Source organism: Camarhynchus parvulus, chromosome 8 (assembly GCF_901933205.1).
Source record: "Camarhynchus parvulus chromosome 8, STF_HiC, whole genome shotgun sequence".
Classification (NCBI taxonomy): Eukaryota; Metazoa; Chordata; class Aves; order Passeriformes; family Thraupidae; genus Camarhynchus; species Camarhynchus parvulus.
In genome coordinates this window covers 26,212,840-26,236,607 of record NC_044578.1, presented here as the reverse complement: position 1 = coordinate 26,236,607, position 23,768 = coordinate 26,212,840, and the positions used below count along the sequence as shown (strand labels likewise).

Sequence of the window (23,768 nt, the reverse complement as noted above, 5' to 3'; positions counted from 1 at the left end):
ATGGAGTGGTTTGGGTTGGAAGGCACATTGAGAGACCATCTAGTCCAACCCCCTGCAGTAAACCTGTACCTCTTTGCTCAAAGTCCCATCCAACCAGGCCTTGAACATTCCCAGGGATGGGGCTTCCACCATGTCTCAGGACACCCTCATTATAAAGAAATTTCTTCATTACATCTGTTCTTAATTGACCCTCTTTCAATTTAAAACCGTTTACCCTTGTTCTGTTGCAACAGACCCTACCAAAAGGTTTGTCCCCATCTTTCTTATAGGTTCCTTTTGAATACTGGAAGGCTGCAGTAAAGTCTTCCTGGAGCCTTCTCCAGGCTGAAAACCCCCAGCTGTCCTCAGAGGAGAAGTGTTCCACCCCTGTAATCAGCTCAGTGGCCTCCTCTGGACCCAGTGTATCTAATGTATATTCTGTGTAGTCTCCTGGAGCAGAGCCCCCTGAAAGCACTAGGTCACAGCAGGATCCTGGCAAGTTCTGTAGGTACTGAGCCAATATTGCCTGATGTCAAGCTCTCAATAAAGCTGATTTCCTCTGAGTCAGAGCATCTCCTGCATGAGCAGCCTTTGCTTTACTTTGCACTGCTAGGCTCATGCTGGCTGTTTGCTGTGTGAAGTGCCATCTGCTGAAGTCCCTGGCTGGCACAAAGTGCCAGTGAGATGAGGTTGAGTGCTGGGAGCTGATATCAGTCAGGCAGTATTTGGTGTGCTGCAGAGCAGATGAAGGGGGGCATTAAAGGCAGGAGCTGCAGGGGTAGAGCTGTGTGTCCCAGCACTAAAGCAGGACTTTGGTTTCAGAGCAGCAAGAGCAAAGCAAGAATGAGGTAGGTTTTACACTGAGCTAAACACTACCTTTGAAGCCAGCTTCTGTGCAGATGCAGAATTGTCCCACAAGGGTGGTGGTCTGCTGTCAGTGCTGTTGGAATTTGGTTTATAACCTCATTCCCTCTAACAAGGGACACTGCTTCAATTAAAGTCAAACCAACTTTGCAATATTGTGTTTTTCTTTTTTCTTTTCCCCATTCTTCAGTGCTAATATCTGTGTTTTTCTTTTTTCTTTTCCCCATTCTTCAGTGCTAATATCTATGGCAAGTGCTGCCAGGCCACCACCATTCAGCAGTTACAATTCATGAGTTGCATCAACCTTTTGCTCTAGCACTCCTAATTAAGCAATTTTAATGACAGAATTTAATGTTTTACACAGTCTAAATGAAGTGGAAAAAATATGAACGGATTTTTTTCCTTTCCAGCACAAGATTTTGATCAGATAATTTAACCTCTGGGTGAATTGGAAGTAGGAGCATTTATGCATAGGTGGTTTTCTTTGCAAAAGCTTTACTTTATGTACATCTGTGCATTAATAGAGCTACTGCTTCACTTTGGGTATCCATTCTGAAGTTTTTTGTGTGCCCTCTGCCCTTCTGTTGACAGTAACAAAACCCCAAAACCTTTTGATATCCACTAATTTGTGACCAGCTTAGTGCCAGTTGTGTTGCATGTTAATAAAGCAAGAATAAAGGCTTGCAGAAAACAACTGCTCAGAGGGGTTTTCTAGCAGCAACACAGGTTTGTATCCTTTAAATATGTTTAAATTTCTTTTGGTAGTGTTCTGCTCTAATTCTAGCTTATACTAGATGAGCTAGGTATGTGCATGGAGTGAAAATGGTCCCTCCTTTGAAGGCAATCTTGTGTCTGAATTGAAACTACCTGATATGTGATTAGGAGACATAATTATTTTATATAGGTTACACACAGAATTATAATAATCAGTCTTTTCTAAGGAAGAGAAAGCCAGTATGACAGGAAAGTTATGTTTAGTAATGTAATGAGTGCCTTTTTTGACAGAAATGGCACTGTTAAATTTGGGGTTGTGCAGCTGATGGGCGTTCGGTGTTTTGAATTCTGTGAGGGAAGTGCTGCTTTAAATAATTATGTCTCTTATGGCATTGTATGTCATAATCACTTCAAAAATGCTTATGTAGTTGCTAAAGCTGAAGAGAAGTGAGCTGTTTGGTGCAATACTGGATTTTTTAGTTTTACTTTAGTATGTCTGAAGTGAATATTAAGTTAAGCAGAGAGGTGTAGCTGGGGCAGCCTGAGGAGCTGCAGATGAGGCAGAGCATTGTTCCCCAAGTATTTATAATAATGAGAGATACTGGAGGGAAGATAAGTAATATTACATATACTGGGAAGAAAGTTTGATTCTGATCCATTAAATAAATAAATAAAAGTTCCTTTTACCTGTAATCTGCAGGTAGCACATAAATAAACTGCAGTGGGAGCAGGAGAAGCTGTGTCCCTCCTCATGACCCACACTGGCAGAGGCTCAGCATCACCAGCCAAGAATCCTCATGTTAATCAGGCACACATGATTCTTTCTCCTAGTTTCTAGGTTGATCAATTGAGACCTTGCTGCCTTTTTTCCTTCCAAGAAAGACCTTCTACAAAGCAGATTGCTCTGGCCAAGTTTCTGCAAATACTAAGTAACAGCAAGCTGCTCTGGTCTGGAGAGTGTGTGCTTGGGGGAGATCTTGATTTGTTTAGAGTGACCTATCCTTGATTAAAATAGGTTAATAGTTCTTCTCTGCATGTCTTGCTTCACAACTGGCACATTAGCTCCAGCATTTGAAAAGATAACTTTGGGCCAGCAGGAGTAAGAAAAAAAAGAGAGAAAATTAGTGAAAGTGAAATACAAATGTCCTAATTTAATACAAAAGGATTCAGTTTGCTGTTGCTGTTGGCTTTCTGTTTTTCCCAGGTTCATGCTTTGCTTGACAATGCAACAGAAGAAATTCAGATTGTTGGGAAATGCATAAAAAAAGAAGTGGTTGTGGGGAAATTGGAAGTGGAACAGGATTTAGCAACTTTTCTTCTGCTGTTACAGCAGGCAGCAGGCAGCATTGGGAGCTTGGGCATTTTCTTTGTTTCAAAACTTAAGAAGATATATATATATATATATATATATTTAGCATTCCAAAAGTAAACAAAGGCTCAGAAGTTTAAGAAAGATACTGCTTTGGAGATTGCTTTCAGATAAATGTTTGCTGGATGTACTGTTCCAGGTGAAGGGATGAAATTTGTCCACAGGTCTCCCAGCATATCCTGAATGTGAACTCAGACCCTTTCTGTGCCTCCTGGCCACCCTCTGTAGCCACCCCTCCTCTTCCTCTCATAATTCCCTTTGGTTTTCCCTGAACAGCAGAGATGTCTGAGCACGGCAGCAAAGACAAGGAAGTCTCTTTTTCAGCCCAACAGTAAATTTTTAGATTTTGCTATTCATTGTGAAGCTGTGAATTATCCATTCTGGAATGAGATGGGGAGTTAAGAAAACTCATTCTCGTACAGGTTTATGAAGTTTCAGCTGTTTTCCTTTGCAAACAGATTTCAAGTAGGTTTATAATGTGTTTTCAGTCAGGCTGGGGCTTCTGTATTGATTTCAGGTAACACATGAATGTGAAATTTGAGCCCAGCTCATCACATACCAAAGTTAATGAAGTAATGAATGTGACACCAAATGCCAGTGTCTCTGTCTCTCCTTATCCCCACAAACCCTTACTGTGTATGTGCTGTGTGTGTGGCTTTGTTTATTTTAGAGGCCATTTCATTATACAGTCCTGTATCTCTTCTTGGATGGTTTAGGTAGAGCAGGACATGATCATGAGCTCTTTGTGGGAGCTTTTCTACTGATGTTCATAGCCCTGCCTGCAAGTTTGCTGTGATAAGAAATAGGTTGTGAAGTCCTGACAGAGGACAATAATTTTTATTTTCTTATGTCCCTGTATATTGTCCTGTATTTCTCACCATCTCTGCTCTGGAATGTTTTAAGCATCATCAGGCTCAGAGAAAAGCAGAGTACCGACCACGTGCTTCAACTCTGTGGTGTCTGTTGAGGAATGAGTCAACAGCAGCAACTCTTCAGAAAGAATATCTAAAATCAAGGGAGGATGGAGGAGATTAGCTAAAAAAAAAAAAAATCAAATGCCAGAAGTGTTTGTCTTCCCTCACCCTTTGTCAGCAAAGGTGGGGTTTGTATTCTAATGTTTATGTAGCTGAAGGGTTTTAGAAAATCAGAAGTACTGTAGTGCAACACAAGGGGTTTTGTTCACTCCTGTAATCCCAGTAGGTAATTCTTTTCGTTATATACTTGAGTCTTTTTCAACTTCTTTTTTTTCTATTAGTCATTGGTAGCTTAATGGATTTCGTGATTGTTGAGCTCTTCTTTTAGATGCAGTATTGTTAGTCTTAGCATGTATTCAGAGTGACAGGGAGCATTAAAAATAGTCATTTCCATTTCAGATATCTAGAGATAATTTTTTTATAGCCACTGTGTGAAAATAACTTGAACACTAGCAGAATTATCTATTGTGAGAGAGATGATTTTACTTGTGAATTGGGTTTAAAGATAAAATCTGCCTACTTCCCAAGTCATGGATTTCCTATTCATTGCTCTGTTAAATTTAATCAGGAGCAAGACTTAATCCAGAACAAAGATGATTGAATTGCTCTTAAACAGTGATGTAGAACATTACCCAGATCTCACTTCAGCCTCACAGTGCTGAGAAATCACAAGCATGAGAGAGTTGCTTGTGAGTACATTATACAAGAGAGATGCTTTTACTCATTTGCTGGCTCATTAGAAAGTGAAATGCTTTCTGGCTTTTGGAATAAAGTTGTTAGGAGGTGTAGTACAGAATGGGTTAAATCTGTTTTGAGTATTAGCTAGAAATTACTTTGGTATGCAGTAAAAAAGCTCACTCAACTTGCAAAAGCCTCTGTTGGCTTTAAGTTCTGATATAGACTGAGCTGCTCCTAGGCTTGTCCAGGATGGATTGATGGATGAAGTTCCTTAATGCAGCTTTGATTCCTCTTTGAGAACCCAGGGGAGGACAAGCTCCAGCTCTGGGCAGCAGAGCCACAGCGTGATCCCCTACTCCCCTTTGCTGCTTGCCCCAACAACAACATGCTTTCAGAAATTACTGTCTCTTTTAACCTCTTGCATTCTACCAGGAAGTGTGTATGCCTGTAAGGTCATCCTAAATCTCCAGTTACAGCCTGGAATGGAGTTATGATATCAACTGGATTTCGCTCTTTGAGGGCAAGGAGAGAGCATGGGGGGAAGCAGCTAACTCCAGGATTTCCAGGCTGGGACATGGAAACTCGACAGCCTCTGTGTTCCTTTCAGGGCTCTTACCTGAGTGCAGACTTTTACCAGTAAAGTTTGGGAGCTGGCATTGCTTATTTCAGATGCATAGACCTCATTTAAAATAATTTTTAAGAAAAAGTGATGGGGTCAGGGAGTGGTGAAGCAGCATCTTGCTGTAGGGACTCTTGCAGGCAATACATTGGCAAGCTGTTCCCTGGAGTTTAGGAGTCTATTCAAGGCCAAGAAATTTAGGGAATTATTAATGGCACTGCAGCTCCAGGCTGTGCTGTTGGCTGGCAGTCACTGGGTAAGAAAGGCACTGTCAGTGCCACATTTAAGGCTTTGGGGCATGTGAGTGTGCCCCATGCAGCATCTCTTCTTCTGGTTAGAATGATTTTGACCTTTGGAGTTAAACTTTTCCACATAATGATATTTTCCTATTATGTGAATCCTCTCTTCTTTGGCTTATTTGCATGCCTTACATCATGTTTCATTTAGGATTTGATACAGTCAGGAGCCCAGGATAAAAGACAGTGTATAAAAGGCTGGTGTAATCATGACATTTCCTGGGACTGGAAGCTGCTGGGACCACTTGGGACCGGTCATGGGCAAAAGAAATATTTTTTTGTCCACTGTTGCAGTCTTCCTAGAGCAAAGTGGAGGTCTCTGTCTGCTTTAGGGCAGCCAGCTAAATCAGATCGTTCCCCTCCTTACACACATGTTATCCTGCAATGGGAGAGCTCCTGCAGCATCCTCAGCTGCCATGTCCCACCACGTGGGGACAGCCCTTGGGCAGGATTTTGTTTGCAGCATCCACAGCTAAGGATAATTGCCAAGTGTTAATCCAGCTCAGTAGCTTAGAGCAAGACTGTAATCATAGTTATTGGGTTTTGTATTTAAATGCTCTTTTTTAAAAGTTCTTTTTAGATTTAGCAAACTGGCTGTAGAGGTGATTGCATTCTGGTTGGAGGGATGTGCTTGAGTGGAGCAGGCTGCATGTCCTGAGATTTCCCTCCCCTCTCCATTCTTGCTGCTTCAAGAAACAGTCATTTGCTTTAAAGTCAGGTTTGCAGCTTTGATTGAAAATGACTCTGCAAAACCCCATCAGAACTGTGCATGCCACAGAGTCGCTTAAAAATAAAAAAATTCTAAAAGGCACCTTGAAATGTATGAACTCCCTGGGATGCCAAGGGCCATCACCTGTGGTTTGCTGGTGTCCCCAGGTAGAACCTAGTAAATCTTTGTCTGCCCAAAGAGCCCAGAAAAAAAAGAAAGGAAGGATGGAATTGTGCTGTCTGAGGTTTGGGAATGATTATTAAGTGCTGGCCCTCTGCCTGACAGCTGTCATGGGTTTGCAGAAGTGAGACAGATCTGGGAGAGGCAGCTGCAATTGTATAGCTGGGAAGTTGGGCTTTTAATTGCTAATTAAAGTTACCATTTGCATTTGGGGTTTTCCTTTTTAAAGGACGACATCATATTCCACAAGAAACTGCAAGCATTGTGTATTTATAGCACAACCAAACTGGCAACTGGCTCTTGGTGCTTTGCTGGTACATCTGTATTTCACCTACTGCCTACTTTTGCTTTCCCATCTGTATTTTTTATGACTTCTGTCCTGACAGCCCTTGTTCTCCTAGTCCTTGACTCTCCTCCCGTGCAGACATATGATCCCGTAACGTTTTCCTTTTTGTCTTTATAAACAATAGGCAAGCAGTCTGATAGCACAAGTCCAAAGTCAAGGGAGCTTTGCAGATTCAACTTGACAGCTCCTCTCTGAATTATTTAAAAGCTGTAAACAAAAGAAAGGCCGTCTTACAGCTTCAGGTGCCTTCTCCTCCAGTCCTGTGGAGAGTGCCTGATAGGTGAATTCAGCTAATTTTGCCCATTTAGATCTATGGGATTTAGTGGAATAGCAAATGCAATTAGAATTCAGGGGCTGCCTCCTGGTAATTCCTTAGGGGAGGGTAAGTTGCAGAGAGGTGAATGAGTAAGTTGAGGAGAGGGAAAGTTGGAAGGTGGATGAAAGAATAGACAATTTCTGTCTAGTATTGTCTGGAATTGTGTGTTGAGTTTGGATATTTTTTTTCCCTTTCACAATCAATGAACTTGTCTTAAGACATCCTGTATTTGCTTCTGACTTTAATCTCAGTCCTTGGAGGATTTTCTTGTTTGTTCTTTTCACATCCTTTGTTTTCAAATCTAAAATGCTTTTCTACACCTGAATGATCCAGTGATTTCTGACTTCCTGGGTGCATTTTAGTTGCTGGTTTCACTCATGCTCCTGGATTCAGGAGTGTTTTAGATGGCTGAGATGAGGGAAGCAGGCAGAAGGCACAATTGAGTCCTCTAGATGATGCAAAGTTCATTATTATCTTTTGAATAGTTCATTCTGCAGAATGAAGCAGGGAATATACCATGCTTTGCCATTTATTGTACTAAATCTAGAAAGCTGTACTCTCATCATTCTTAATGCCTAAGGCACAGCTGTCTTCTCACTCCCTTCTCCCCTCAGATAAATATAGTGGGGAAAGCATCAGGAGTGGAATGTTGAAAGCAGCTTCATGTGTATCATCTATAACTCTGCATGATTTTGCTTATTGAAGTTCTTCACTTTTTATGTACTTTATTAAAATGCAATTTATGATATTGTCTTTATCAATACCATACAGTTTTTTCATGAAAGCTGATAGTTTGCATTGTGGCTTTACTTTGAAAACTGACCTGCAAAAAATGGCTTTGAAATATCTTCTTTCAGAGATCCCAGCATCTTTCACTGTACAAAGCAAAGATCCCTGTCTTCCAAAGAGCTTTGCAGGCATGACCTGCCCACAGTTCAGGTCAGCTCCCTCTTCCATACAGTTATATTATATTTTCAGTGCCCTCACTGGCTGTGAGCCAAGCCAACCCTAAACCCCTTTTTGGCCACAGGTGTGTAAGAGATGGTTCTGCTGGCTGGGCAAGATATTCTGCTCTGCTGCCCCAGCCTTACCTGTACTGTGGGAACAGAAGAAAGGAAATGTTTTTAATACAAACTCTGTGACTTGAATTCACACAGGGAGAAGATTTAAGTATAACTGGAATTTTACCTGCTCGAGAGAAAACTTGTGCTTGTGACATGAGATGCATGCTATCAGAACCTTCCTGCAGGTCTTAGGCTCTGGCCATTTTTCTTTGCCATTCTCAAGTTTATCAACATCCCTTCTTCATTTTCCTGTGTGTCCTGGCTGGTGAAAACATGTGCCTGCTGCACTCAGGGCATTTTTGGAGCAATATCTTGGGGGGACAAAGTGTCCTATTTCCCAAGCCTGGGGAGGGCCACGTGCTCTGGTCCAGCTTGCCCAGCCTTGTCTGCTCTGCAGGAGGTTTCAGGTACGTAGGGCTGCTCTTGATCCTGTTATAGCATTAGCTGAAGTGCTTGGTGAAGGAGAGCAGCAGACTGTGAATTCTATCAAGATTAATGGAAATTTTTATTTTACCTTAATTAAACTTTCATTCCTCAAATCAAAGTCCTTTTTCCCAAATCAGCATGTATTATAAATAGCATTAGTATAGGTATAATTTCATGAAGCTTCTCTACGTGCTAATGTTAATGTTTGTGCCTTGAGTTTTCTCCACAAGAAACCATTTATTATTTCTTTTATCTCACCAGGTCCTGGTGGAGGTCGCTTCTATGGCACATGTGTGTTGCATAGAAAATAAAAGGAAAAAATTTATAAATATATATTTTTATATAAATAGTGGTTTATGCAGCTACGAGCTGGGCCACCTTGCAGGTATCCTTCTCTTGTCTGTTCTTACCACCAAGCAGCCTGCAGACCTTTGGGTAGAAGCAGCCTCCAGGGATGAGATATTTTTGCTTTCCTGGTGTGTTTCTTCCTATTGCTGTAGCCCTGCTTTCCCCACAGATGTGTAATTCCCCACACTCCCTGCCTGCAGCCTCAGCTTGAACATATGCTGTTGTTCCCTGCCTCAGACAGCATCCTCAGTGCTGACACTTGGAACTGTGGCTCCATTCCTGTTGCTGTTAAATACAATGTTCTTGGCCTAAAGAGAAATGAAGACTTGGATTTCCATGGCTGCCAGACTTCTGGCCCATCCACTAACACAATTAGAAAGCTTGCAGATGCAGTGAAACCATCATCCTTCTTTTCCAGCTGGCATAAGCAAAACATTTAGAAGAGTTAATGTGTTTATTGAGCACTCAAGTCCCCCTGCAACATTATTTTGAGACCCACTAATGCAGTGGTCAGGATTTAAATGCATGTCCAGAACTTTTGAAGTTGGTTGGTTTAGGGTATTGTTGTATCAGGATTTGGCTTTGGTTTGGTGGTGGGGTCCCACTTGAAAATGGTTGGATATGTTTAAGGGATGTTATTACAGATAAAGCATAGAAACTAAAAATGGAACAATTCAGGCTGGCCCTTTTTTTGGATTATCTATGTCAGATCAGTCTTGGGAGTGGAGGTGGTTTTCATTAGAATGGGGCAAAAAAGCTACAACCTGTAGGAGATGAGATGTACTAGATGGGTTTGTGTGGCAGTTTTGGTTGTGGGGGGGTGAAAGGGTGGCTTCTGTGAGAACTTTCCCGAAGTTTCCCCTCCCTGTCCAACAGAGCCAGTGCCAGCCAGCTCCAAGATGGACCCAGTGCTGACCAAAGCTGAGCCCATCAGTGATGCTGGCAGCACCTCTGGGACAATGTACTCAAAATGAGTTGAGAGGGAAATACTGCACAACTGCAGCAGGGAGAGAGGAGTGAGAATGTGTGAGAAACAATTCTGCTGCAGACCCAGAGCTCTGTGAGGAAGGAGGGGGAGAAGGTGCTCCAGGCACAGGGGAATTCCCTGCAGCCATGGAGGCCCACAGAGAGCAGAGACCTGCCTGCAGCCCATGGAGAACTCCATGCCAGTGCAGGTGGATGCCCAAAAGAAGGATGTGACCCTGTGGGAAGCCCCCACTGGAGCAGGCTCCCAGCAGGGCCTGTGGACATGTGGAGAGAGGTGCCCACACTCTAGAGCAGGTTTCCTGGCACGAAACTTTCCTGTCAGTCCCACACAGGGACTGGCAGTGGAGCAGTTCATGAAGAACTGCAGTTTGTGGGAGGGACTCACATTGAAGCTGTTTGTGAACTGTTTCTAGTGGGAGAGACCCCATGCTGGAGCAGGGGAAGAGCTTGGGGACTCTTCCCCTTGAGAAGTGGAGGAATGGCAGGGACAATATGTGATGAGCTGATTGTGGCCCCAGTTCCTTGTCCCTCTCTGTCCCTGAGGGGGAAGTGATAGAAAAAATCAGGAGCGAAGCTAAGCCTGGGAAGAAGGGAGGGATGGGGGAAAGGTGTTTTTAAGATTTTCTTTTATTTCTCATTATCCTACTCTGATTTGATTAGTAATAAATCAGATTTGCCCCAAGCTGAGCCTGTTTTGCCTGTGATGGTAATTGGAGAGTGATCTCTGCCTGTCCCCATCTTGAGTCTAAGCCTGTTTGTCTATGTCCAGCTGAGGGAGGGGAATGAATGACAAACTGGCTTTGGTGGGCACCTGGCTTCCAGCCTGGTCACCCCACCATAGTAGGTGCTGCCCAGACAGTTTGGCTGCCCCAGATTGTTGACAGGCGACCATATAAAATGAACAGTAGCAGAGTAGGTATCCATTATCAGTTTTAAATAAATTGATTTCATGAATTTCTGCCAAAGTGTTTCCCTTTTCCTGACCCAGCCAGCGTGGCTCAGCTTGGTCCCTTCATCATTCCTGACATCACCTGTGATTAACCCATCTTCCTGTATTGATTGCCACCAACTTTGGTTGTGATGCATGAATTGTTCTTCCACTTTTACCTTGAGGGGATGGTGTCATGGGAGGGGTTTAGGAAGCTTTTTTCCCCAGCCTGCCCCACTAGCAGTAGCCAGTATGTAACCCACCAGTTACACAGCTGCAAGACCTGTCTCCAGAGGTTAGCTTGGGTCATTCAGGAACTCCTGGTATGGAATTCCCCATGGCCTGGTTGAGCTGTTGAAGCTCCTGGAGCTACCAGACACTCATGTACATCTAGGACCTCAGAGCAGCAGGTGAGTGTTCAGCATCCCATGAGCTCAGGTGTGTGTGAAGGTGGGAACTGTGCTGTGGGAAGGTCATGAGGTGTCCTTCAGAACCCTCGCCTGGGGATGATGTTGAACCATGACTGGCTGTCACAATTTAGGGCTGGTTTTCAGCATGCTTGATTGCAGGGGTTTGTGCCTCAAGTTTTTTTTGGGGAAGGAATGCAACTGGAATGGATTTCCCACCAGCAAATAAGTAAATACTGCAGTTCTAACAGGAATTCTTCTGAAGAGAGTTAAACCTCAGTTAAACCTTCATCCCTGCCCTTTTTGTTTAACACCTCATTGGGAACATCTGGATTAACCTTGGGCAAATGCACCAAGTGTGTTGCCTCTGTTTCCCCACGTGTAGGATAATATTTCACTACCTCACCAGGGCATTTATTGCACCTAATTAATGTTGTAATGTGTCTTTGGTTCCTCTGATAAAACATGTGGTGCGAATGCAAAGTTGTTTTTACTGATTGGATTGTTAATTAAATGTGCACATATAAATGATTTATTGGCACTAGAGAACTAAGACTTAATAATTTAAAATATTAACATCAAGGTGGTTGGATCAATTTTAAGCCTGTTATCATTCAGCTATTGAGAGACTGAAACAAATGACACTGGGAAAGGAAAGGAAACTGTGCTGTAAGCAGGATTTGCAAAGGTGAATTCGCTAGAGGAGGAAGAGGAGATGGAAAGATGTAACTAGTACTGTGGAAGAGGCAGTTGGAACCAACAACAGAGTGCTGAAAGTAAGGTTTTGATGAGAAATCCTATGCCAGGGACAGTGATCTCAGAAATATGAAAGCCCTGAAGAATATGGGACAGATGGTCTTGGAAAGATCCAAGTGTTCTTGCACAAGTCAGGGAATTGCTGATTCAAGTGTGAAGATGACTTGAAAGAGGGAGCTGAGGAGTGTTGGGTACAGTTGAGCTGGAAGAGAAATCACTGACTTGGAAGAAGAAGGAAGAAGAATAGAGAAGATAAGAGAGGTGGGAGAAGCACACCATAAGTGTAGAAGAGGCACAGTAAAACCATCTGAACACGAAGCAGGGCTTTAGCAGATTGAAGTTTGCCTTTCACAGTAAGGGCAAGGGGGAGTGTGCTGTAAGTTAGAGGACCAAGCAGCTGGGATAGAATCATAGAATATCATGAGTTGGAAGGGACCCACAAGAATCATGAAGTCCAGCTCCTGGCCCTGCACAGGACACCGTGACAATCCCACCACATGCCTCAGAGTGTTGTCCAAACACATCCTGAGCTCTGTCAGGCTTGGCGCTGTACACCTCCCTGGGGAGCCTGTTCCAGTGCCCAGCCACCTTCTGGGGGGAAAACCTTTCTCTCATAAGTCTCCCTACATCCATTCCTTCCTAGTGCAGCAGCTGGGAGCTGTGCTCCTTGCTGTGCTTTGGGACTGGGCTGCATAGCTCTGGTGTTTGTAGGGTGGATTGCTTGTCTCATCTAATTCAGGGTAGCTTGAACAGAAAAAGCTTTTCACATTCTACTGATTTCTGTTTACAGCTCCGATCCCTGATGGTTTGCCACTGGTCTGCACAAAATCAAAACCTAAAAGTACCAGATTTAGATGATATGTGTGAATACTCTCATGCAGCAGATTGGTGGCTGTTTCTCCAGATTGTGTATTTTGTTCCTGATGTGAGTTTGGAAGGGACACATATGCAATAGCATTATTAATGATAACACCCTGGGGCTTGGGTTTGCCCCACACTGCGCTGCTGGGCAGGGCAGCCTGACCTTGGCTAGGGAGAGATTAAATACATCACCTCCAGCATGATGTAATGACTGACTGCAACAAACAATAGAAGGGAAAGGGGGGAGACATTGGCGCTAGGAATGCAGGTCTTAAACCATGCAATTGTCAAGCAATGTGTGGCATTGCATTGCCAAATGAATATTTAGGAGTTTTAAGTCTTTAAAGAGTTGATGCTAAAAGCTGTCTTCACTAAACTAATGCCTTGCTATTTCCTGTGGTTTTGCAGTATTGATATTAATGTTGTTGTATGTTTATGTGTATAGTTTTGAATGCTTATTGTAAGCTGTATTTATAGACTGCTGCCACTTCCTTCAAGGTCTTGACCACATTGTTTATGAGGAGCATCTGATATCCCAGGATTTATGACTGTAGGAACAAGTAACTTTAGACACCCTGTCACAGATAAATGGGCAGTGGAACTCAATATTCCTACGCAGAGAGGAGGGGAAGACCTACGCTTTGGGGGCTCAGGGTTAACACCAGAATAATTTGGTTTTAATTTATGTCTCCCTGCCTTGCCTGATGGGGGAGTGTGCAGCAGCTGTTAGAGCTGTGTATCTTGCTTTGCAGTAGATGCAGAATAATAAGTGTCTAATGAGATTTTCTCATCTTGGATTCTAAATAAATTAGATGCTCATCAATACCAGTTTTGTTCTAGAATGACTAAATTGCAGAGGCAGTAATATATCAGCAGTACCTGGGGTGGGCTTTGCTGGCTGGCCCTCCTGCCTTTGCAGAGCTTTCTTTGCCTTCTCCCCATCAACCTCACTGGCCTCCATTTCCATCTTGAATTCAGAAGATGGTATAGAAACAAGGAAATTGTTGGCTGTGTACAGCACTTGGATATGTGTGTACTTCTATTTTCTTCTAGCCCTGACTTAGTTGCCTTGTTGATATTGTTTTTTTGAGAGCTACATGCAGGAATGAAAAGGGCATGTTAAGAAGAAGGGGTTTCTCACTTGGCTGATAGCTTACTGCTTATTGGAGTGTGTCACTGGAGCAAGCCTTGCTGCTCTCCTCAGGGCACCCATGAGCTGTGAGTACAGACCTGGGGATGTCTGATAACAAATAAGCTTCCAGTTACACACTGTTGTCTTCTGCTGGGCTTGATCTGAATAGAAGGAGAAAAATGCATTGTAAAATCCAAAAATGAGAAGATTACTTCAGGGAGTAGGAAAAAGAGCTGTAGTCATGTGTATTGAGTTGCAGCTAGAAATACCAGATGTGGAAGTGTCAGGAAACTTGATAAAGGCATCCCAGGTACAGAGATTAAAGTCTGGAATTGCTGAAAAACAAAGGAAGGGATTCAAGGAGATGCTGAATTTTTACCTGGGCAGATTTCCTAGTGAGATGCACTTCATCTGATGTGGAAGCTGCAAACTCTGCATGATGCAGGATGATGAAAACACTAATTTGTTTGAAAACTTTTTTCTAAAAAGCTTCACAGTGTGCCCATGAATTCTGACATAAGAAGAAACTGTATATATGTGTATATGATTGTAGGCAAGTCTTTCTACAGAAAGTGAGTCAAAGGAGTGCCATGTCTTTAAATCTGTGGCTTAACATTTTAGGAAATATCCTTGTTATGCTGGGTGGGTATAATTGTGTAGCATTTGTGAACTTGAAAACTCAAAAGATTTGTGTATCTGCAGCTGGATCTAGAAAGAAGCACAGACAACACCTTTTTCAGATGGATTGAGTTTTCTCTTTTTTGCTGGGGCCCAGATAAGCCTAAAGCCTAAGGAGGCTTTATCTCTCTGTGTACAAAGGAATTATCTTCAGAATTAGATAACAATACTGTTTCTAAGGATTAAATGACATGGTTTAGGTGTTCATGTTCTGTTTCAGGTTTAATACCAAAGAGTTGGGTGTTGCTGGTCCTAAAATATTTTGGGTGTAACATCTTTTATATGTTAGACCTTGTTCTGTAAAGGAGCACTTGGTGTAAAGTAATTAATTTCTGCTTGAGCCTGGTGTTCACAGTATAGATAATAAATATTCCTTTAAATTTGCTCAGAAGGGATTAATGTTAGGTGAGTGTGATGGCATAGAAAGCAAATTGTGGTTTACAGGGATAGAGGATTGTGCACCACTTCAACCAACCCACTGTGCACCTTTCATTGATAACAGTTGTATCACAAGAATAGGGGAAAAAACCCAAAATTTGCACATTGTCCCCTTGGGAAGGGATCTAATCAGTTCAGCTTTTCAAAACCTCTTGATTTTTGTACACTGGTCATTCATTGTTTTTCCTGGGTTAGAATTTTTAATTTTCTTTCAAAAACAAAAAGCTGACTTGTGTCATACAGCAAGAAAATAACCAGGGCTCGGGAGAATTAGAGTGAAAAGCCATTAGAATCTGCTAATTACAAGATGAAGAGCAGTCAAGCAGTGGTGGTCTATTGGGGAGCCACTTTTGCACATTTAGATGTGTAGAAAGATTTTGTGCGTGACATTGATGAGAAAAGTTTTGGTGAAATATGTCTTGAAGATAGTCTGCAGCTCGGTCCTAAAAGCCAGCAGCAGAGTAATAGTTGCCACCTTCGGTAAGGAAGGAGTAAATTTACTTAAATAATGGAGTTTCTGTACAAACAGCACTAGATTTAGTTCAACTATATACTTTTATTCTACCTGTAAATAATAGAAGACAATTGAGTGCAAGCTTTCTCACCCAAGTGATTTTCCCACTGATTCAACAGCTTTGCTTAATTAGGCTCCAGCTTCTTGGAATAAGTGTTGAGAACGCAGCCATTTGTTAGCCAAAACATCTGCTGGGGAGGGAAGGTGAGAAGTTGTTAATTTAAAATAAGATCTTTAAGAACCTTAACTCTGAATCCATAGAACAAACCTAGCTGAAAATCCAGGAAATTCATGCTTACCTGAGTGATGGCTGTGCTGGAAGTTTGAGGTGAATCTCCTTCATTTGTGTAGAATGAGGGGCATAACAAAGAAGTGCAAACATTATGGCCTGTAATTGGTTACAATATGGTGAAAGAGCCAGAAATTATTTCCAGTCCTTCATGTGAAAATGTGCGCATAGAACTTGGAAACACATCCATCCTAAGGAATGATCTCTTCAGCTTTTCCTTCTGATTTCCACTTTAAAGATTGATTTGTGCGGGATAGCAAGGGAGGAATAGTGTCAGAAAGGATTGTATTCAAGGGGAAAAAATTGTTAGTGATTTGTGCTCATCTTTTTTGAGCCCTTTTGGGACAGGTTTGATGTCAACAAGAGGAAGACTAAAATGCTCAGCTATGATTTTGCATGGGCCCCCTGGTGAGAGGGATGTGTAGCTCCTGCAGCTGCAGTGAGGCAGCTTTATTGGTGAGGAGAGGGGTAGCAGAGAGGAGTCCTGGAGGGTGGAGGGTCTGTCCAGGCTTTTCTTCACTCCCTGCAGGTACTGGAGGATGGAGGGTTCATCCAAAGCTTTTCCTCACTCCCTGGAGCTGAGCCACTTGGGTATCAGTGGGTGTCCCTTCAAGGAGATGTGTGTGTGGTTTCCCAGTTGTCCATCTGGGATCATGTTCATTTAGGTATACTCTCCTCCCAGCAATGTTTTCTTACACAAAGATGTAAAGGAGTGGAAGAGCTCCAGCCTCAGCTGTCATTGAGTCCCTGTTGCACTGGAGCAGCTCTGACAACTTTTGAGTTGTTCAGCTGAGTTTCTTCAAATCTCACAAAACATCCAGAGCATTTCTGATTATCTTAATGTTGACTACTCTTGCATGAATACCAGCAGTCAGGCAGACTTTAATTCTCCTCTGTTCCTTTCTGTACAAATTGCTTCCCCAGGGCCATCCAAAATAGGGCTCATCTTGGAGGGAAGGAAATCAGTGTGCTTCAAAACCTAGCTGTCACCAGGTGAATAATTCCTTTGAATGATGAATCTAGCAGGTATCTCATATCCTCTGGAAGATCCTAAACTTGATTTTATTTCTCATTGCCATCAAGAATGTGCTGCAAAAATTTCTCCTTTTTTTGGCGCAATCAGTGAAAGTCCCTTCAAATCCCATGGGTGAATGTTCTAAAGTTACTGTGGGTCCAGCAGTCATATTCAGACTGGAGAAACAGGGATGTGTGAAGTTCAGAGGTGCTCCTGTCAGGTCTGTCTTTGCACTCAAGACCAATTTACAGCCTCATTTGACATAATGGATACATCCTTGTGAATATATATCCAGCCTGTGTAATAACAGAGATTCGTGGTGGTGTCAAGTCCTTCCCATGTTAAGGTACTGCCCTTCAGATTTCCCATAATACTGTCTCTGTAGTCCAAAAAAATAAAAAGCAGGCAGATGCAGGAAGTTTTTCATAGGTCTTAGCACAGAACTTCAGCCCTGGAGCATGTTAGAGCAGTTCTGGAATTGCACTCTATATTAACATGAATCCTGACATGCACCTACCTTTGCCAATTAAATTTTTTAGTCCATATGTAACACTAAAAGATAAGAAGATGCATAATTTTGACATCCCCAGAGCTTTTTTCTGTTGCCTTAAGAGGGCCAAGATTCTAAAGGTTGAGATTAGCAGCCATACAGAACAAAATGCTGCTGTTTGCCAGGCAGTAAACCTTAATCTCTCAATCTTTGCTATGTTTGTTCATTTTTCTTTTTCAGTCTTGTTTTAGCAAAAGCAGCTTGTTCTTTCTGCCTCTCCTGCTAAGAGGGGCTGCAGGTGCAAAACATCTTCTCATAGGAGAAGATTTATGTGTAGAAGAGTCATTTTAATAACTGCTTTCTTCAGAGCAGGATTACTCACTTGGGCTGGGTCTCCCACATTCCCAGTGCCTCTGCTTTGGGATTTGCTGGCTCCTGCAGGCAGCAGAAATGGAAGGGGTGGGTAAGGCCTGTCCTTAAACCTTCTTGCCCTGCAGAAAACCACCAATTGGTGATGGTAAAGTAGAACGTGCAGCCAGAATGGATGGTGAGGCCCTGTTTTTCATGCCTCAGTGCTACAGGTAGTCAGTGTAGCGTGTTTGGGGAAATAGGTGTTCTGCCAGTTCAGAGGTGATGGTGGTTTCCTTTCCATTCATGCATGTCCTGGCAAAAAGATTGGTTTCATGTGCACACAGCTACAAACCTGCAGATCTAAACAACTTCATGTCTTCTTTAGGTGCTTAACACATTGAGTATATTGATTGTTTTACAGGCTACACAAAAGGAAGTGAATTGTCTCTTTGGAGGATTAAAAACAAGTTACTTAGCTGTGTTCCTGGAGAAGCAGTGCTGGAGTGCCTTAACAAGCAAGTCACTGTTCAGTGACAGATTTGGTGCTAATTTTGCTGCTGTCTGCTCCTGTTTGCATCTCATGGTTGTGGATGAAAGCAGCAGAGCAGTGATTAGCTCAGACCCTGCTGAAAAAAACCCAACACCCAGGGGCTTCTGAAGAACAAGGGAGTGAGAGTAAATTACCCTCTGGCATTTTTATTTTATTTAGGAGGTAAAACTGTTCATTGGAACAGAGTTCATTTACAGTGGCACCCCAGCAGACTGCAGCAGCAGGGTGAATTGCCAGTCCCTCACAGTGCAAACAGGAATCACTCAAACCCTGCATCATCTGCACTCAGGAGTTCAGGTTTCCTGCACTGCTCAGTAGATCGCTGCTGGTCCCTCTCTCTTGCTTCCAGAATCCTATCAAGCATCCTGGTCCCTGTTTCAGTGCCTAGATAATATATATAAATATTAAAATCACCCTCCCCCCGTGGGTTTTGATTTTAATGTTGTTAACCAGAAGCTGAGAGTTCACTGCATTAGATTCTTAGACACCAAATTAAAATGAATTGCAGTATATTCTTCCTTTGAGGATGTACTTTCTTTTCAGGAGCTTAGACTTGGAGGATCATTAGTGAGATAATATCAGGAGTTTTAACTAATCCTCTAATGATTGTACCGGGGTGAACAAATCTGTCTGTGTCAGTTAGCCCAGTGGTCCACCACAAGGCTATTCTTACCTGATAAATGGATTTTCACACTGAAGGGGATTTTTCTTCCTTTGTCCCAAATCTGGAGGCTGTGCAAAGTCCTCAACTTCACGGTGAGGCAGCACACAGCCAGCCTGGGGCTGTGCTGAGCTGCCTTCCCACTCCCTTCGGAGCAGGGCGTGTTCTAGCCACTGAGTTCATTAAAAATGCATGTGCTAAGCGATGGGATAATTACAGCAGGTTTGTCTGGGGATGGGTAGCAGCAGTGAGAGAAATTTAAAAATGTGTCTCAGAAAAGATATCAAGTGTCTTGAGAGAAACCAGCTTGCTGTGGGCAGTGCAGCAGCACGTGTGTCTGCTGGCACAAGGATGGCTGCAGGACACCCCTCTGGGAGCACTGCTCCTCCCCACATCTCTGGGGCTCTTGCCAGCACCCCAGTGCTTGTGTGTGGATTTTGGATAGGATTTTGACTGGGGAGGGTGCATCCGTGCTTGCTGGTCATGTGAGGAATGCTGTCTGGAGAGAAGATGCTCTCTTTTCTCCAGCTTTTGCCTGGGGCTTGCCTGACTGATGCAGCAGACCATTAATTTGCAGTCAAGCAGGATATCTCCAAATGCAACTCCATCAATTGGCAGGAGGTAAATAGATGCTGCCTCTCTGCTTAAGGCAGGGCTGGAGCCCTCTCTGTTTATCTTCCCTTTCAAACTGGGTGCATCTGCTATCGCTCTCTAATCTCTTCTCCTCTTGTTTTACTCATCTGAAGCCTCTTGGCCTCGGAGCTAGAGGGGTTTTGTAACGGTGATTAGTTGGTTTAGTTAGGGTGCTGGAGATCTTTGTCCATGTGCTGCCAAAAGATGAAATAACTATTATTTTTTATTAGTCCACCTCACAGGGAGGCTGTGAGAATTAATTCATGTTTGTAAATTGCTTTGGAGATTTAAAGCTCTGTACAAGCACTAAGGATTATTGCTTTCTAATTCTTCAAGGTTGTATAACTTATAAAGACTTGTAGCCTTGAAAGCATCTCAGATATAGGAAGAGTTAAATCCCTTTGAAATTAGATATACTTCTAATGTCTAAGATAAAAATAACTTCTTCTCTGCTGCTTCATCCAAAATAAAGTGGGGTGGAAAGCAATGGCAGGTTCTGATGGTGCCTCTTTTTTTTTTTCCAGGAGTCCAACGTGCTTATTGCTGCTAACAGTCAGGGTACAATTAAGGTAAGTTATTTTACACATCTTGCCTTTAAACACTTGAATCTGTTGATAGTAAAGAGCAAGGTCAGAGACACTGAACAGCCAGGAGAAACCATTAGAGGAGGTCATCCTGGCTGTGGAGGTTTGCAATTTAAATGATGTATTTGCCTGTGGCACACAGTGGAGCGAGCAGGCAGTGCCCCAGCAGTGAAACCAGTTGCAGTGAGGTGTGGAAGAGTTGCTGGTGGCCATCCAGCCCCTGCTGCTGCTCCCTGGGCTCCTGGCAGCACTGAGGGCCTTGCACAGGCACCTCCCCAGGCTGAGTGACTCCCATGGCAGCAGAGGCTGAGTGTTAGCTCACCAGCATTAACCCAAGGCTGTGCTCTGGCTGCTGCAGAGGCAGCAGGGCTGAAAGCTGAGCTCCTGGTGTGCAGCTGGCTGGAGCAGCACTGAAATGAGCAGGGATGCTCCCTGCCTTTGACTCTGGTGGTAACAGACAGCAGCTGCCAACACGGGGTTTTGTGAAAGCATCAGCCTTCCCTGTGCACAGTACCAGGTTTCAGCTCTTTAATTAAGTCTTCCAGAGCGTCTGTTCAATGTATTTCTGTCTGTGCAACGTCAAGTGATGTGGGGAAGACTGTCCTTCTTTATGTGTCTGTCAGCCAAGCAAAACCAGTGCCCAAGGTAGTACCAAACTCAACCCAAACCCAGCACTTTATCCCACATTCTGCACAGCAGCACTGACCTCCCCCATGCTGTTAGGTTTGGTGCTTAATGCCCTAAGCTTGTAGCCCAGACCCCTGGCAGCTTTCTGGAGCTGCTGGTAAAGGCATTTACTTGCTGTGTGCAGAGTTTTACACTGCATTGTCATTGTCATGAGGCTGAGGTCCTGATTGTCCCTCACATCCCTGTGGCAGTAGCAGCTCTCTACCAGAGCTGCTGGTCTGAACCTGGGAAAATCACCAAAACTGCAAGACTGATGAAAGACCTGAGTGGTCTGTGTTTAATTGTATGTCAAGATTTTCTTCCCCCTTTTTTAGGACAGAAGTGGCTGGGTAACTCCTGCTGTTGCAGCATGTGATGCTGTAGCCTCTCATTCACAGGGGATTTATTTATATATCATGTTTTGGAATTGGTTGGTGGTTACTTTGGTCAGCTACTCCTTAGGAAAATGGACAAAATGCACAGAAGCTTTTGATATTTTGAAGTGAATCCAGCAGCAAGAGGAGTGATTAGAGAGGAGAGGTTTTGCTCATGCACTTTGCTTGTTAATGAGAGAAGGTAGACAGAGAGAAATGTGCAGACAGCCAGGGCTGTCAGAACTCTGGTATCTCCATTTGCCTTTGACAGCAGGCAGCAGGAAGGTGGGATGGTCTGGGAAAGGCCTGGATGTGCCCAAACCCACCCCACTTTGGGGACAGATGCCATCCTGGGCATCACCCATGAGCTACAGCTCTAGAGCTTTTCCCAGGGAAGCCAAACCAGGTTCATGCAGACCCTGTCACCCCCACAGGCACTTTTTTGCTGTCTCTAGCCCATGCCTTCAGATGCTGCTGTTCCATCCCAGCCTGCACAAGGGAAACAAGAGCACAGAGGGCTGGGATGACAAAAGCTCTGATCTCTGTTACAAGATTCCCAAGAGCTGTGTGACTGAGATGAGGGGAATTGAGGCAGCTGTGGATGGTTTTGCTTCGTGGCTAATTTATCATCACACAAGCAGACATCAAAATTGGGATGTTTGCCAAGTGCTTTTCCCATCTGTGGGATATTATTGCATGCTGGTGAATAAAGGGTAAGGGGTGGAGATGGAAGGGTCAGTTCTGTCTTAGAGATCTATATGCTGACATAGGAAATAATTAATGTCATATATTTGTATTCTAAATGTCTCGTCTTCCTTTCTCACCAGGTACTGGAGCTGGTATGAAGGGTTTTCTCTCAAGGCATGAGGTACTTGGTCCTGCTGATATGCTACAGTATTCATCTGGGAACCACAGTGGGACAAGAAACCAAAACCACCTTGATGTTCCTCCCCAGAACGATCATGTTTGGGTTTTTTTTCCATTTATGGACTTCCTAGGACATTTTGAGATACTGGTAACACCAGGAAACTGTCTGCCATCAACATTAACTCCACAGACTTTGCTGGTGGTGGTGGTGGTATGGTTGTCTAATTTTTATGATAGGAAAACAAATTCTTTTAAATAAAAACAAAAAGGAATAATAAAATTTATTGAGCCACAAGCTGAAGCTGGAAGATTGTCTTGTTGCATGAGAGAACAGATTTTCTTGTGAAGGGAGCTTACAGGAGCACACAGGGCTGTCCTCAGTTGCACATCTCCAGTTACTTTCATCTGGACTCTTCTTCATCCCCACTGGAAAAAGAAAGTCTCTAAGCCTTACCTGGACATGCAAGCAATCCACTTTGAAATCCCATCATGATACAGTTCTGTTGTTCTTTGATTTATTAATTCTTTTGTAGATGCATTGTATGTTGAGAAATGTCACCGAGGTTGACACCACTGGAGACTGAAGTCCTCGAATCATCAAGAAGAGAAGGACACCTTGCCTTCCCTCCTCTCCTTAGACCCCTTCCTTGCCCCAAAGGGGCAGTTCCAAAGGAGAGGATGAAGCTGTCCTCCTGTCCATGTGGGCCACCAGCCAGCAGCAAGGTGCTGAGATGAGGGAGCTGCAGTTCCTGGGACCTGGACTGAGCTTGCCAAGACAGCGTGGGATGAAGATCTGCCTCGCACTCACCTGGCTGTGTGTGACTATCTCAGCTGGAGGAGGAAGCTTCTAGATCCAGTTACCAAAGCCCTGCACCACTCAATCACCTGTGTGGTCTGGTTGTGTTTGCCCCTCTCTGCACACCATGCAAGCTAAGCATCTTGAATGTTGGAACAAGAGAGGGGATGGAGTTGGTTTGTAACGTGTTTCAGAGCCATGATATAAGTAGCCTTATTTTTAATGGTCATGCATACACTTAATTGTACATATGGAGGGGGAATAAACCATGAAGCTGAGAGTTGTTGTTGCTTTCTTGGCAGGATGGCAGAGCAGGTAAGAAGGTGCAGATGGTCCTCACGAGCAGCAGCCAGGTTAAACTGTCAGGATTGCTGCCAGAACTCATTAAGCTCCAAAGTGCATTTGGTGGGCATGGCATCTTTTCCCTGCCATGGGTGCCAAAGGTGTAATGCAGACAGTGATACCTGTGGGAAGTGTTTTGTTCTGCAAACAGAATCCTTTTCCATTCACTCACTGCAGCATGTGTCTCCTTCATGCCACAGGGGCTGGGATTGACACAGGGACTTTGCTCAGGTCTCTTGTCCTCCACGTTATAAGCCTGACTCTGACTTCCCAGGAGGATTGTGTAATCTTCTCACACCCTTTGGGCACAGAGCAGGGAAGAAGAGGAAGGATGCTCTTGAGGATATGAGTAAAGAAGCGGGGATGAAGCCTTGTGGCAGAACTGGGGACAGGTCCTGTCCTGGTTCAGTGCTGGTGCATGTTTCTAGGGGGTCATCTGTGCTCATTCAAAGGTAGCAGGATGTGGGACACACCACCAGTGGCTTCTGGACAGTCTGTGCAGTGGGGAGAAAAGTGATGCTGAGCTCCAAGGGAGAGCAGGATGCATGGCTCTCAAATGCTGTCTTC

The 23,768-nt window shown here is 43.6% G+C and overlaps 1 protein-coding gene and 1 non-coding gene across 3 annotated transcripts in view; both read left to right on the top strand.

Annotated features, from left to right (window-relative positions):
- The window catches only part of COP1 (COP1 E3 ubiquitin ligase), a 125,710-nt gene extending 102,577 nt beyond the window's left edge, over positions 1 to 23,133 (top strand). For both annotated transcript variants that reach the window (XM_030953004.1, XM_030953003.1), the window contains exons 19-20: positions 20,097 to 20,141; positions 22,024 to 23,133. In XM_030953004.1, the coding sequence (XP_030808864.1) occupies positions 20,097 to 20,141; positions 22,024 to 22,041 (63 nt within the window). In that variant the 3' untranslated portion in view covers positions 22,042 to 23,133. The remainder of the gene's footprint in view (positions 1 to 20,096; positions 20,142 to 22,023) is intronic.
- Positions 5,718 to 5,863, top strand: LOC115906654. Its single transcript, XR_004060938.1, has one exon.
- Positions 23,134 to 23,768: the final 635 nt, after the last annotated feature.